A 16,275-nucleotide genomic window follows, 5' to 3' on the forward strand; every position below is an offset into this window, starting at 1 on the left:
CCAGTCTGGCTGGAATCTCGGAGGCAGCGCTGCAAGCAGGGACCCTCCCCATTGGAGCCGCTGTGGCACTCCGCTGCATCCTGACCCTCCCCTGACACAGCAGTGGAGCTGTGCTGCTGAGTTTCCTTCTATGGCCATTGCCCCTTTGCCTCCTTGGCTCTAATCACAAAGAGAAAGTGCCTGAGTTAATGCTGACTAGGCTCTAATGCCCTCCAAGGGGCTTAGGGGTGTAATTGTTGTGGAGGAGGGGGGAATGAGGGATACCTGGTTTCCCATTACTCAGGCACACGTTACTGCCCCGTTTAGGTACCTGTCTGAGTGCCAGGAGCACCAATGCTTTCTCACTCCTGGCCCTGTTTCTGCAACTCTTCTAACAGAGAGTTACACCGCTGTTTAATGGAAGAGGAAGAATAAGGGTACAGAGGCAGAGGACGACTCTCTTCTTCCATACCCTCCCCTTGCATAGCTCTGATGGGTTTTCATCCATATCTGCCTGTGGAGGAAGACAGGAGAACTTGGGCCACTGATAGTAAATTATTTAGTATATTATCATTCTTTATTCCCATAAATGGTATTGTATCGACAGGCTATTGGCTGCCTTGCCTTGCTATGCACCCTCACATGGACAATGTCCAACCCCTCATCCCAGAAATCCTCCTTCCACCATTCGCCAGCTTTGGAGAACTCCAGAACCCCATCTGTTAGGGCTGGTGCACCTTGAAATTCTGCTGTGTTGAAAGACCAGAGTCAATATGGTAACCTCCTGATATGGCTTGGTTTTGCTGCATAGATGGGACTAAACCACATTTCAAATATTCCCGAACAGCACAACAGCCCCACTGAAGTCCATGGTCTGTTCCTGTTTACACAACAAGAAGGAACTCTATTTGGACCATGCTGTATTGTATTGTAACATGGAATTGTAACAGGGTAGGAATTACTGGGTAGATAAAAGCAAATCTCCTCCAGCATCCCTGAGCCATATTTGAAAGACTAAGATATCTGACTGCACAGCACCCAAATGCGCTACCTGTGTAAGTGCCTGGTGTCCACCAGATGGCACTGTCTAATCACTCAGGATGTTAGCTGCCTGCTTCCTCATGCTTGGCCCTGGCTGCAGCCTGCAGGCAACCTTCTGTTGCTCTTGCTTTCTCTCCTGTACACTTTTAAATCTCTCTCTTGAAACAGAACTTCCCTCACAGCTTTTTGTTCTGACCTTCTTTTCCTGTTGGCCAGGTTAAAAATGAAGGCCTCAATAGTGCAGTGTTTACTTGGCTCGTCTATAGAGGCAGCAAGGTACCATGGAAATTGAAGAAACAAAGTAAGGACAGTAAGTGGAAAAGGAAGGTGAATGAGCTAGTGTCTTGGTGGGTGGAGGGAAGGAGGGGTAGAGGTAACTGACTAAACTATGTATGTCTAATTTGCCTTGTATGAATACATTGGTAGGATCTTAGAGAGGAGGTGATATCATTTATTGGACCAACTTGTGCTGGCGAGACAGACATGCTTTCAAGCCACACAGAGTTCTTCTTCAGGTCTGGGAAAAATACTCCCAGCATCACAGATAAGTGCAAGGTGGAACAGATTGTTTAGCATAAGTACTTAGCACATACTGTAAAGGGACCATCCACCTCGCTAATATGTTTGGACTGACATGGCAACAATGACACTGCATATTGGTGGCTCTGACATTTTTTCCAGATTGTGTTGTCCTTCCTAACTTTTAACTCCTGTAACCTCTAATCTAGCAACCTAGTCTGTTTTTTCTACCCTGGGCTGCGTAGTAAAATGAAAGGATTCCATGCTTGCAAAATTTTAAACTGGCTCTTTATTAAGAGAACCATTTACAGAGATGCTACAACTGCAGCTAGCGTTCTAGCCATGTGCACACAGATATGCTTCCTCCAAACTCTTCCCTCCTTCAACATCTGCTCCTCCCAAGTTCTAGGGAGGTTGCTACACTACCTACTCTCACTCTACTAAAATCCTGCCTCTCCTGCCCTTCTTCATCCATTCAAATGTTGCTTCATCTTCCATGTGTGACCATTGATTTCACTCCATTTAGTGAAATTTCAGTGTGTTGACTTTTTGTTGATGAAACTTTCCTAGGTAACCTGCTCTAAAGCAGATATTCCTCTCGGCAGTTCCTACTGCATGGGAAGTGGCTTACATTAGCTGGAATCATACTTTATAAACATATTTAATAATATACCTACGGCCAATTTAGCAGACCTTCCATTCAAAAGTGGGTAGATTGGTCTGAGATTGAAGGGGAAGGACACCTTGCCTTTCACCTTTGGATATTTTTTTGGCAAGAAATGTGTCCATCATAGCAGGTTTGGCTGACATTCCCCCGCACCAGGGCAGAATGGCTGAATAGGGATGCAAGGTGACCTTACACCAGCCCTGTAAAGCCTAACACAGGGGTAAAGGCAAACCAATGAATCTGAGATTAACTGGATCCAGTGACCACAATTTCTCCCATGAGGAGAAACGGGTGAGTTGTGGCTTCTACTCTAGCCCAAGAGCCAGCATACCAGCTGCAGAGGGGCTGTGAAGCTGCCTTGTGTCCTGCTTGCTGATGGAGGTGGATTCCCCAGTCCTACCCAAACCCAGTTTACTTTGGCCTCTGACTTTGTGCGGAGGAGGAGGAGGTGTGTGTGAATGTATCCTTTAAGGCGTTATCTACAGCTCTACATCTATTATGAGAATAATGTCTGAATGAACATCTGCCTGGAAACCAGTCCACTTTACATGAGAATATATGCAGGACTGTATTTCCAAGAGTACTTATGCAGGATACACCACTTGAGGGTGCTATTTCTCTGTATAGCATAGGCCTGCTGTACCATTTAAACCGCTGTGAGATGCTGAAATCACCAACGGATATTTTCTGATAAACGTCAGTGATACTGAGCCAGCAGCTTGTTGGAGCCCTGCACATGGCTCTCCTGCCTGCTTGGAATAAGATGTTGTGAAATGTCATGATTAAGAAGATGATCAGGAGCCACCTGCCCTGAGAATTGAAAAAGGACAATTTAAAGTCCAAGAGACCTAGACAGACCTGCTAAGCCCACTAGAATCTCTCTCTAATGAGGCTGTAGTGCTGAAGGGATAATGGTGGGGTCTGTTGCAGTTTTGGCCTGTCATAAGCAGTCTCAGGTGGAATCCATTGTGTCCACTCTATTCTTCTGCCATTCATGTCCACTCAGCATGATGAGGCTTTGGAGAGCTGTTTTTATTATTATTTCATTATGAAATGCGATTGTGCCCTTTTTCACTCGCTGGCACTGTCACGAGGTTGTTTAGTAATTTTGCTAACAGGACCCAAGGAGTCTCGGAATATGTCATTTCTGCGGGATCAGTGATCACCGACCATTTCCACCAGTGCATAAGCACAGACCTTTTCTCTGCGAGGCACAGCAGGCACCATACAACTGTTGCACTCCAGTGCAAGTGTGAGCAGATGCTATCCGTGAATGCTAGTATGATGAAACATGAAGCTTTAGTCATCTGTACTGAGCAAAAATAATTCTCAAGCCCTTTGCCTGCCCACTTTCTTCCCTTCAGTGTGCAAGGTAACAAAGGGGCAGGGAGTTAGCAGAAAGGAGTATATCAGCGGAGACATGTAGTTCAGGGTAACCTCAGCTTGGAAAAGAGGTGCATAGTGATGGGCTCCCGACTTGACTTTACCCCTACTACTAAGTAGGGGCAACATAGCAGCTGCTCAGCAATGTGCTCAGTAAGGCAGGGTCAGGTTCCTTTGTGCTTGCTCTCCTTGGTTTGATACCTGCAACACTTCACAGCTGTGCACTGTTTAGGATCAACTCTTTAATGCAGGCAGGTGCTAAACACATGGGTCTCGTGCAACTGCATGGCTTTTACATGGGGACAGAATTTGACATATGTATAGTAACAGGGAATAACACTGTGCTGGCAGGGAGATGGACTTGGTGAATTTGTATTAGAGGTGTGTGTGTGAAATAGTCACAAGATATTCCAAATCCTTGAGCCTTGAACATTTTTTGCAAAACATTTGTGCTAAAATAGGACCTTTTTTCTAGTGAAAATTGCACATCTTTGCAGTGAAAACTTTCACATGTACAGAAATCTTTCCCTATCCCAACTGGCCATTTTGCAACATCTTATACAAACAGGAAATTTTGGAGCATGAAAACAAGGGGAATGTCTTTGTTCTACAATCTCACACTCTTATAGAATAACTATTTTTATCAATGCAGTCTGCTGGCAATATTTCCTTGTCTTGTGCTTCATGGAGTTCGGTAAATATAAAGCTTTCAAAGACTTACAAACACCAGATGAAGGGAAGTTTCACTTGTTCATCAACTATAATAGAACATGGAAGTGCCATGAAGAGAACCAAGGGCCACATAGGGCACAGGTGCCTTCTGTGAGTTAGTCACCCATGGTGAAATCCTAGTCCCATTGAAGCCAATGGCAAAACTGTCATTGACTTCAGTGGGGCCAGGATTTCTCCCACAGGTCACATCAGCTGTGAGAGTAGCTGACATCCATCTTTTGTTTCGACTTACTGAGTGTAATGCTCCAGTCTGTTTCCAAGCAGCTATCCCAGTTCAAGGGAGGTATTGTACATCAGGTGGCCAGTTAAAGCATATTCTGCTGGGTAATCACTGGTGTGGCGGTTACAGGTTGCTGGAGAGAAGTATGTTTCACTGGCTTATCGAAGTGAATAATATTTTCAGTGGTTACGTTTCTCTTCCTATGAGACATTTGATATTATTCTTCTAAGCCCTGGTCTACACTAGGACTTTAAGTCGAATTTAGCAGCATTAAATCAATGTAAACCTGCACCCGTCCACATGATGAAGCCCTTTATTTCGACTTAAAGGGCTCTTAAAATTGATTTCCTTACTCCACCCCTGACAAGTGGATTAGCGCTTAAATCGGCCTTGCCGGGTCGAATTTGGGATACTGTGGACACAATTCGACGGTATTGGCCTCCGGGAGCTATCCCAGAGTGCTCCATTTTGACCGCTCTGGACAGCACTCTCAACTCAGATGCACTGGCCAGGTAGACAGGAAAAGAACCGCGAACTTTTGAATCTCATTTCCTGTTTGGCCAGCGTGGCAAGCTGCAGGTGACCATGCAGAGCTCATCAGCAGAGGTGACCATGATGGAGTTCCAGAATCGCAAAAGAGCTCCAGCATGGACCGAACGGGAGGTACGGGATCTGATCGCTGTATGGGGAGAGGAATCCGTGCTATCAGAACTCCGTTCCAGTTTTCGAAATGCCAAAACCTTTGTCAAAATCTCCCAGGGCATGAAGGACAGAGGCCCTAACAGGGACCCGAAGCAGTGCTGCGTGAAACTGAAGGAGCTGAGGCAAGCCTACCAGAAAACCAGAGAGGCGAACGGCCGCTCCGGGTCAGAGCCCCAAACATGCCGCTTCTATGATGAGCTGCATGCCATTTTAGGGGGTTCAGCCACCACTACCCCAGCCGTGTTGTTTGACTCCTTCAGTGGAGATGGAGGCAATACGGAAGCAGGTTTTGGGGACGAAGAAGATAGCTCACAGCAAGCGGAGAAACCGGTTTTCCCGACAGCCAGGAACTGTTTCTCACCCTGGACCTGGAGCCAGTACCCCCCGAACCCACCCAAGGCTGCCTCCTGGACCCAGCAGGCGGAGAAGGGACCTCCGGTGAGTGTACCTTTTAAAATACTATACATGGTTTAAAAGCAAGCATGTGAAGGATTACTTTGCCCTGGCATTCGCGGCTCTCCTGGATATACTCCCAAAGCCTTTGCAAAAGGTTTCTGGGGAGGGCAGACTTATTGCGTCCTTCATGGTAGGACACTTTACCACTCCAGGCCAGTAACACGTACTCGGGAATCATTGTACAACAAAGCATTGCAGTGTATGTTTGCTGGCGTTCAAACAACACCCGTTCTTTATCTCTCTGTGTTATCCTCAGGAGAGTGAGATATAATCCATGGTCACCTGGTTGAAATAGGGTGCTTTTCTTCAGGGGACACTCAGAGGAGCCCATTCCTGCTGGGCTGTTTGCCTGCGGCTGAACAGAAATGTTCCCCGCTGTTAGCCACAGGGAGGGGGGAGGGTTGAGCGGGTAGCCACGCGGTGGGGGGAGGCAAAATGCGACCTTGTAACAAAAGCACATGTGCTATGTATGTAATGTTAACAGCAAGGTTTACCCTGAAAGAGTGTAGCCAGTGTTTTATAAAATGTGTCTTTTTAAATACTGCTGTCCCTTTTTTTTTTTTCTCCACCAGCTGCATGTGTTTCAATGATCACAGGATCTTCTCCTTCCCAGAGGCTAGTGAAGATTAGAAAGGAAAAAAAAACGCACTCGAGATGAAATGTTCTCCGAGCTCATGCTGTCCTCCCACACTGGCAGAGCACAGACGAATGCGTGGAGGCAAATAATGTCAGAGTGCAGGAAAGCACAAAATGACCGGGAGGAGAGGTGGCGGGCTGAAGAGAGTGAGTGGCGGGCTGAAGAGAGGGCTGAAGCTCGAATGTGGCGGCAGCGTGATGAGAGGAGGCAGGATTCAATGCTGAGGCTGCTGGAGGACCAAACCAGTATGCTCCAGTGTATGGTTGAGCTGCAGCAAAGGCAGCTGGAGCACAGACTGCCACTACAGCCCCTGTGTAACCAACCGCCCTCATCCCCAAGTTCCATAGCCTCCACACCCAGACGCCCAAGAACGCGGTGGGGGGGCCACCGGCCAACCAGCCACTCCGCCACAGAGGATTGCCCAAAAAAAGAAGGCTGTCATTCAATAAATTTTAAAGTTGTAAACTTTAAAAGTGCTGTGTGGCATTTTCCTTCCCTCCTCCACCACCCCTCCTGGGCTACCTTGGTAGTCATCCCCCTATTTGTGTGATGAATGAATAAAGAATGCATGAATGTGAAGCAACAATGACTTTATTGCCTCTGCAAGCGGTGATCGAAGGGAGGAGGAGAGGGTGGTTAGCTTACAGGGAAGTAGAGTGAACCAAGGGGCGGGGGGTTTCATCAAGGAGAAACAAACAGAACTTTCACACCGTAGCCTGGCCAATCATGAAACTGGTTTTCAAAGCTTCTCTGATGCGTACCGTGCCCTCCTGTGCTCTTCTAACCACCCTGGTGTCTGGCTGCACGTAACCAGCAGCCAGGCGATTTGCCTCAACCTCCCACCCTGCCATAAACGTCTTCCCCTTACTCTCACAGATATTGTGGAGCACACAGCAAGCAGTAATAACAGTGGGAATATTGGTTTCGCTGAGGTCTAAGCGAGTCAGTAAACTGCGCCAGCGCGCCTTTAAACATCCAAATGCACATTCTACCACCATTCTGCACTTGCTCAGCCTGTAGTTGAACAGCTCCTGACTACTGTCCAGGCTGCCTGTGTACGGCTTCATGAGCCATGGCATTAAGGGGTAGGCTGGGTCCCCAAGGATACATATAGGCATTTCAACATCCCCAACAGTTATTTTCTGGTCTGGGAATAAAGTCCCTTCTTGCAGCTTTTGAAACAGACCAGAGTTCCTGAAGATGCGAGCGTCATGTACCTTTCCCGGCCATCCCACGTTGATGTTGGTGAAACGTCCCTTGTGATCCACCAGAGCTTGCAGCACGATTGAAAAGTACCCCTTGTGGCTTATGTACTCGCCGGCTTGGTGCTCCGGTGCCAAGATAGGGATATGGGTTCCGTCTATGGCCCCACCACAGTTAGGGAATCCCATTGCAGCAAAGCCATCCACTATGACCTGCACATTTCCCAGGGTCACTACCCTTGATATCAGCAGATCTTTGATTGCGTGGGCTACTTGCATCACAGCAGCCCCAACAGTAGATTTGCCCACTCCAAATTGATTCCCAACTGACCGGTAGCTGTCTGGCGTTGCAAGCTTCCACAGGGCTATCGCCACTCGCTTCTCAACTGTGAGGGCTGCTCTCATCTTGGTATTCATGCGCTTCAGGGCAGGGGAAAGCAAGTCACAAAGTTCCATGAAAGTGCCCTTACGCATGCGAAAGTTTTGCAGCCACTGGGAATCGTCCCAGACCTGCAACACTATGCGGTCCCACCAGTCTGTGGTTGTTTCCCGAGCCCAGAATCGGCGTTCCACAGCATGAACCTGCCCCATTAGCACCATGATGCCTACATTGGCAGGGCCCATGCTTTCAGAGAAATCTGTGTCCATGTCCTGATCACTCACGTGACCGCGCTGACGTCGCCTCCTCGCCCGGTATCGCTTTGCCAGGTTCTGGTGCTGCATATACTGCTGGATAATGCGTGTGGTGTTTAATGTGCTCCTAATTGCCAAAGTGAGCTGAGCGGCCTCCATGCTTGCCTTGGTATGGCGTCCGCACAGAAAAAAGGCGCGGAAGGTTTGTCTGCCGTTGCTCTGACGGAGGGAGGGGCGACTGACGACACGGCTTACAGGGTTGGCTTCAGGGAGCTAAAATCAACAAAGGGGGTGGCTTTACATCAAGGAGTATTTCAGGCAGGACTTCACGGAGGGTTCCAATAAGAAATGGTGCACCTAAGTTATTGTTCTTATTGGAACAAGCAGGTTAGCCTGGCCTCTGATTGATACATGGCTAGATTTACCTCGCTGCACCTTCTCTGTGAGTGACTGCAGTGTGACCTAGAGGAATGAGTTCCCTAGACGGGGGAGGAGGCAAATGAGTACAAAACAAATCTGGTCTATTTCTTGTTTTGATCCACTCCATCTATCTTTTACATCTTTGGCTGGCAGCAGACGGTGCAGAAGGACTGCATGCCATCCACATCTCATGGCTGCTCGGCAGAAGACGGTACAATAGGACGGCTAGCAATCCATATTGCCTGCCTGCTCACCATAAGACGGTTCAATAGGACTGACTGCAGGACTAAAGAGAATGACCTGGTCAAGTCACTAAAAATTTAGTCCCTGCGCCCATGTCTGCCCAAGCGCTCCCAGCCGACGCAGCCAGGAGCACCTTGGACATGACAATGATGGCTACCAGTCGTATTGTACCGTCTGCTGCCAGAAGGCAATGGGTTGCTGCTACTGTGTAGCAATGCCGTACCGCGTCTGCCAGCACCCAGGAGACATAGGGTGACGGTTACCTGAGCGGGCTCCATGCTTGCGGTGGTATGGCGTCCGCACAGGTAACTCAGGAAAAAAGGCGCGAAACGATTGTCTGCCCTTGCTTTCACGGAGGGAGGGAGGGAAGGGGGGACTGACGATATGTACCCAGAACCACCCGCGACAATGTTTTAGCCCCATCAGGCATTGGGATCTCAACCCAGAATTCCAATGGGCAGCGGAGACTGCGGGAACTGTGGGATAGCTACCCACAGTGCAACGCTCCGGAAGTCGACTCTAGCCTCGGTACTGTGGAAGCACTCCGCCGAGTTAATGCACTTAATGCACTTAGAGCATTTTCTGTGGGGACACACACACTCGAATATATAAAACCGATTTCTAAAAAACCGACTTCTATAAATTCGACCTTATTCCGTAGTGTAGACATACCCTAAGGGAGCTTCTGGTTAGAGAAGAAAAAACATCAGATAGTCTAAGTGGCATTTTTTTCTTGCACTCAGTACCACCCTTTTTTATTCTGAAGCTAATTACACAGCACCATACTATGGGGCAGGGGAGAAATTTCTCTTCAGTCCATATGCATTTGATAACGGGACATTTCAAAACCACAACAAAATGTCTGATTTATTATTGGAAATGCCATGGATCAAACATCCCCTCCCCCCCAGTGCAATCGTCAGTTCTGGGCCGTGACTGTGCTGTGCTCAGTGCTTCTTGGATTCCTGGGGAGCCAGGAACTATTCCTGATCCATACCACTGCAGCCAAGGCATAAGTTATATTTAAGAGAATGTCTGGCAGCCCAGAACAGCTGGAATTTAGGGCAGTCTGGCCACACACCTTCCCTTCTCCCTTGGGGCCATTCTATGGCACCAGCAAATCCCCCTTTAAACTGGGGGACTGGTTTTCCCTGGTGGGGAGATTTGATTGGTTCTTATTGTGTACAGGGGCTGGAGAGCAGACCAAAGTCAGCACCTAAGTACTGCAAATTTTTTGCCTTCAGAATGTTCTTTTCACAGACACAAGAGCCAGAAATGCAAGGCCAGATCCTCAGCTGGTATCAGTTGGTGTAGTTCTGTCAAAGTCAATTGACAGACACTTGGGCACTCTCTGTTTCTAAGGGCATGGGAGGTGGATCACACAGGAAATGCTAGTCGAGAGGTGGGGGCATTTTTGGAAGTGGGAAGTTACCACAGGCAAGAGTCATGACCTTGCCCCAAGACCCTCTTCCCTGATCCCCAGTACTGCCCCAATCTACCTTTTTGCTACTATGTACTGCCAGCCTTGGACAGCATCTGGGAGTCACATCATTGTCAAGTCCAGGGGTTTGGCTTAAACCACAAGCCTTCCAAAAGGGAACACATGTGGGGGTTGTCTGGTGTCTGAGCCTTTAGGATATGTTTGGATCACATTTCTACTCTTCGCTCTGCAAGCACAAAGGCTAGAGTCTTCCACCAACACACACACACCCTGCTATTTTTTTAACAAAAACTCAAGTTGAGATTCTTTCATAATCACATGCTTCCAGGAGCTGGGAGTTTATAAAAAGCAGCAAGTCTCCGGAGAGTTGGCAACGCTTCCGGGCTAGCTGGGAAGGCATGTCCACACCACAGCACTGATCTGAAGAGCCAGGCAGTAAGCAGCTGGGAGGCAAAGAGGCCCAGATCTTCAGACATATGTAGGTTCCCTAACCTCCATTGAAATCAATAGAAGCTAGGAGCATAGATACTTCTGACTATCCGGGCCAGAGTTGCTAGTGCATGTCTATCAGGGAGGGGGATGGTAAATCAACTTTGGAAGCTTTGTGGGATTCTGAGCTGCAGGAGAGTAATACATTGTGGAGGAGAGGAAGGTGAGGGAGCAGGTGTGGGAGGGACAGGGTGTAGTGCTGGGGGGGGAGGACGAACTGAGGAGGAGTCTGATCATGTGTAGTTTCTCATTACTTTACAACACTGAAACCTTTTAGTGCAAAGTGACACCATGATTTCGGGCAGAAACACCCTCCAGTGACATTTGTTTAACCCAAAGTAGTTCATACACAAGAGAAAAATGTCAATTTCAAGCTCTCCTTATTTAAGGCTGGGGTTTTAAGATGTTGTGTTTGTAGAGATGTCAGGAAAGATACAGCAAATTTAAACCATTGCATGGGCTGATGGTTAGCTAATTTCTAGATGAATGACAAAGGAAACAGGTTGCATCAAGGCTGCTGCTCTCACTTCCTTCTGTGGGGAGATACACACATTGCCTGAAAAAGAACAAAGCCAGTGTGCACTCTGTCCCAGCAAAGATGGGCAACTGGGTGGTGAACGAGGGACTCTCCATCCTTGTTATTGTAAGTACAACACCTTATTGTGATTCACATTTGGCCACACGTGTTGTGAGAGTTGAAATATGCTGATCACTTTGAGTCAGTTTTAACGTATCTGATATTGTGGCTATGGGTAAGCAATAGGACCTGAAGAGAATTACTGGGTGAAATCCCAGAGGTCCTTAGTAATAAAGTGCCATTGACTTCAATGGGGCCAGGTTTTCATTTTGTATTTTAAGTCTCATTGGATTAGTTATCTGTATGTAAGTGTTTGGATGGGAGAGTGATCATGGCATGAGAGAGAGCTAATAGCATTACATTACAATGTAAACTCTGAATGAAAGTAAAGAAATACTTTATCAGACTAGCTAGAAATAAGTGCTAATGAAACTGAATTTATATAATGTACAGTGCTCAGTGTAGGCTATTTATATCAGAGTGGCAGATTCTGGGATTCTGCATGTGGGGATCCTTTAAGATTTGCTGTGCTTGACTCTCGCATGAATATGCAGTGAAAACAATGCTATATCATTCTACCAGTGAGTTCAATTAGCTCCAGCCAGGATATAAAAGTGGTTGGAATCCCTCTCATGTGTAGGGGAGCTAGGGTCTGGGACAGAGAGATCATCCTGGAAAAGCCAACCTTGGAGAGGAAAACTTAGATGGGGGTTTAATAAGTGAGTGTTTTATTTGATGTATTAATAAAGCCAAATGCCCCCAAAAGACTAGATTCAGACTACAGAGCCTGTATGTTAGCATGGTGTATATATAAGCAGCAACACACGTACTAGAAGCAGGATGTGAATTCAACCTTGATTCCTGTTGTGTTCCTGTATTTTTCTTTTAAACAGTTGATTGCTAGCCAAAGATACCTTAAAATCTGGCTTGATATACAGCGCAATTATGAGAAATAGCTAATTGATTCTATTTCTTCAAAAGAGTTACTAGAACTGATTTTTTAGATTTGCTTTCCAAACATCTAAAAATAACGTAATAATACTGATGATCATAGAATCATAGAATATCAGGATTGGAAGGGACCTCAGGATGTGTAATAGGTTTATTAAATGAATAGCGATAAACTAGTCTGGAAAATCATAGGTCCTGATCTTGCAAATACTTTTGAATATGCTTAATTTTATAGACCTGAACAGTCCCACTGAAATCAATGCTCAGGTGCCTAAAATTAAGAATGTGAGCAAGTGTTTGCAGGATCAGGGCTTTAATCTACCTGTGGCAAAAGAAATGATACTTTCATATTTAAAAGCTCAGCTGCTCTTTTTTTTTTTCACATTAAAGAGCTTGTCTTAAGAAAATATTAGTGATACAAAAGATATAGATATTCAATTCTGTAATAAGTTACCCATAACTAGTCACGGAATTTGTTGCCAGATGCTATTAAAGCTAATATCCTATATACCAATAGGAAAAAAGTAGACTTAGAAATGTAACATTTGTGCTTGCTGAAATGTGAACCTGTGTAGTCAGAAATGGATTGTGCCTGCCATTTACTGTTCGTAAAGATATCAGTAGCTAAGACACATTTAAAAATGCAGTTTGAACATCCCGATGGCTTGACAAATCAATGTATTGTGCTGTCATGGTCAGTGCTTCAAGTAAGCAAAAGCTCACAGGAGCTGAGCTCTGGCATCTCTCCCTCACAAGAGCTGAATATTAGCTGAATTAAAACAAAAGTGTATTTTCACTAGAGTAAGAAAAACGAGGAGTTATTTGAAACAGATTGAAAGAAAAATAAGGGAAGTTGTAGAGACAGAAACAAGCCAAAGCAAAGCTTCTTTAGAGGGTCTGATTGGAACAGCGTTCAGCACTGTTCACTGTTACAGTATTATATGCTACTTGGGTGTTGTTCCCCTGGCTAGACTTGTAATGCAGCCTTAGGAGTTCTTCTGAACTTTTCTTCCTGCTTTGCACTTCCTCTATAATCGAGATCTGGGGTCGGATTCTCCTCTCCCACATTCCAGTTTTACACTGGTGGAATTCCATTCCCTTCAGTGGTGTCACTCCTGATTTACCCTAATGTAAGCGGGAGGAGAAACAGGCCTTCAGGGTCTAGGTTGGCCCCAGGCTTTATCACAATGCTAGTGAGGGCCAGGGCCCATTGCAGAAGCAACACCTGAATCCTTAGGGTGGGAGTGTGGCACTATAATTTCTACCACCCCTAACCCCCAACAGAAGGTTTGATTCACCCCCAACTCTCTGCTCCCTCCTCCCCATCCCTCTCATGTGTTTCTTTCCCACCTGGTAAATCCACCTGGGGCAGGGCACAGGGGTGCAAGCTGCCCATAGCCCCCAGCTATTGCTCTGTGGGACTTGAAGCCAAACAACTATCTCTAAAACTGGGTAGGGCAGGCCTGATGCAGCTTCAACCCCTGGCTCCTACAAGGGGAAGTCTGACTGAAGACCTGCCATTAATAATAGTCATCAGCTCAACCATGCACACATGGCCTCAGGGTCACATGTACTACCTCACAAAACCACCTGAGCTAAAGGGGACACTCAGTAAGCTGCTGTAGTACTGTGGCTTATTGCCTCCATAGGCTACAACCTTTGAGAGGGTGGTCTAATCACATACACTTAAGAAGATCTGATGTTGTATCCAATTCAGGGCAATGGTATAAATATATGTTAGTCAGTACGTGTAGTCTTAGGGAAGATACTTGTAGCACAGTAAGCTCTAGGGATATTTCACTCGTGTATATGCCTGGAGAGGAAATGGGATTTAATGGGGATGGGAGCCGGGGTGGAGTGTGGGGAAATTATAATATAGAATGAAGGGGTAGTTAACAAGAACTCCTGCCTGGACTTAGCACAAAATAATCATAATAAAAAAACACCTTAATCACTACCCCTGAGGAAATGGCAGCCTCCATTCTATCAAAGAGGTAAATAGGGGTGAAGATTTTAAGACCAGAAAGAGTTATTAGATCATCTAGTGTGACCTCCTGAATACCATAAGCCATAGAATTTCATCCAGTAACTCCTGTATTGAGCCCAATTTGTGTCTGACCAAAACGTATCTTTTGATTGCATCCAATCACGTATTTTTCTCATTCAGCTTGTGTGGCTGGGGTTAAATGCCTTCCTCTTTTGGTGGTACTACAGAGTATATGATGTTCCAGTCAAATACCACTATAGCAGAGTGCTTCTTGGGGTAAGTACAGCACGTGCGTTACCATGGCATATAGTGAACAGATACAATTTTAACTAAGCCTTCCTCTTTTGCCCTCAATTCTATTTGGCAGAGAGAGTAGCAGTTCAAAACTCATACAAACAGATAATTGAACACACATGGTGCTTTCAAACAGAAAAATGGAATGCAGAGCAGACAAATCCCATTCTAGAGATGTCTTCCAGGAAGATTCACACTCCTTTTAATTAAAAAATAGAACACAGATCGTGACTGCTTTATTAAGCAGAAGCGGTGCAAAGTATTGCCCTGGAATATTAAAAAAAAAAGTTATCTTAATCATTTTTTTCATAGAATCATTTTTCTATCTTGAAATGAATAGTTTACACAGCTGTTTGCCTGCAAGACTAGTTGTCATTTATGATTATATCAAAATATAGCTGTATATAAGACCCTGGAGTACCAAATGTAATCAATTGGCTGAGATAGGTCATGTGACCTATTAAACTAGTTTCCAAAGGTTTCCGATCATATTACCGCATTAGGCACGATGAAACAGACTGTTGCTAAAGCCAATTTGTGAGATGCTGCAAGAGATTCAAACCAAGCTGATTTCTATTAGTATTTTTATATTCTACAGAGAAGTCAGTGATGGGGATTGCTCATATTTTTAAAAAAGTGATCACGGTAGAACCTCATTATTGCAAAAATTACTGTTGGCTCTGAGTCATAAAACAATATGATATTTTCCACAGAGTTACTGATTTAGTTCAACAAAGCTGGGAATCTTGCTCAAACGTATTGGTCAAATTCTGCTCTTATTTATAAGGGTACAATGCCCTTTGAAGGTGCTTCTGTAACTGAAAGGAGAATTTTTCCAAAATTGCTCATTTGTTAGTCTCTAAGGTGCCACAAGTACTCCTTTTCAGTCTGAATGGAGATTTACAAATTGTTCCTCCATCCTTAATAAAAAAAAAAAAAAGAAGCAAGCTTCTTCATCTTTTTTTTTTTTAATGCTCTTAGCTGAAGTTGTAAATCTGAAACCATGAGGAATATGATGATCAATACAAAGTTTTCTTTTAAAATGGCACCGGTCATAAAAAGAAAGAAACCTGTATTTACAGAAAATCATTGGACTAAATCTAGTCCTGGTTTCTTTCTTGAATATACATATTATAAGATACAGTTTCCTAGTATGCTGTACCCGTCTTCATCTAACTCCCTACCAGTCTTCAATAAGACCAGATTCTAAAAGCCATCAGGTTGGGGACTGCTAACTGGTTACATCTGCTCTGTGTTTGGCCTCAGCTGTCAGACCTAACAGTGAACCTTTAAAATAATGAGATAATTTAAACACTGAAAAGAGAAGCAAGGCATCTCTGTGCTGCTATATGTGTGTTCAGCTGATCTGTACAGACCAGTGCTCGGGTGAAATTTAAAAGACATCCTTAATTCTCATTTGTACTCGGACTAAGTGTAAAGAAGCTCTAGGGTGGGTGAGCATCAGGACTAAGGGTACATCTACAGTGCCGCTGGGAGTGTGCCTCCCATCCTGGGTACACAGACGTGCTAGCTCTGCTTGAAGTAGTGTGCTAAAAATAGCAGTGTGGCTGTTGCAGCATTGGCTAGGTTGGACTTTGGGCAGGGGCAGTCAGGCAGGCTTGTACTTGGCAGCTAGCCTGTGCTGCTATCCATGCCATGATGGCTGTACTGCTATTTTTAGCATGCTAACTCAAGCAGAGCT

The 16,275-nt window shown here is 45.5% G+C and overlaps 1 protein-coding gene across 1 annotated transcript in view; it reads left to right on the forward strand.

The window, feature by feature from the left end:
• Positions 1–11,253: 11,253 nt before the first annotated feature.
• The window catches only part of LOC102945080 (cytochrome b-245 heavy chain), a 33,305-nt gene continuing 28,283 nt past the window's right edge, over positions 11,254–16,275 (forward strand). Inside the window, exons 1-2 of the mRNA XM_043538033.1 lie at positions 11,254–11,407; positions 14,460–14,555. Of these exons, the coding sequence (XP_043393968.1) occupies positions 11,363–11,407; positions 14,460–14,555 (141 nt within the window). The 5' untranslated portion in view covers positions 11,254–11,362. The remainder of the gene's footprint in view (positions 11,408–14,459; positions 14,556–16,275) is intronic.

This window comes from Chelonia mydas, chromosome 1 (assembly GCF_015237465.2).
Source record: "Chelonia mydas isolate rCheMyd1 chromosome 1, rCheMyd1.pri.v2, whole genome shotgun sequence".
NCBI lineage: Eukaryota > Metazoa > Chordata > Testudines > Cheloniidae > Chelonia > Chelonia mydas.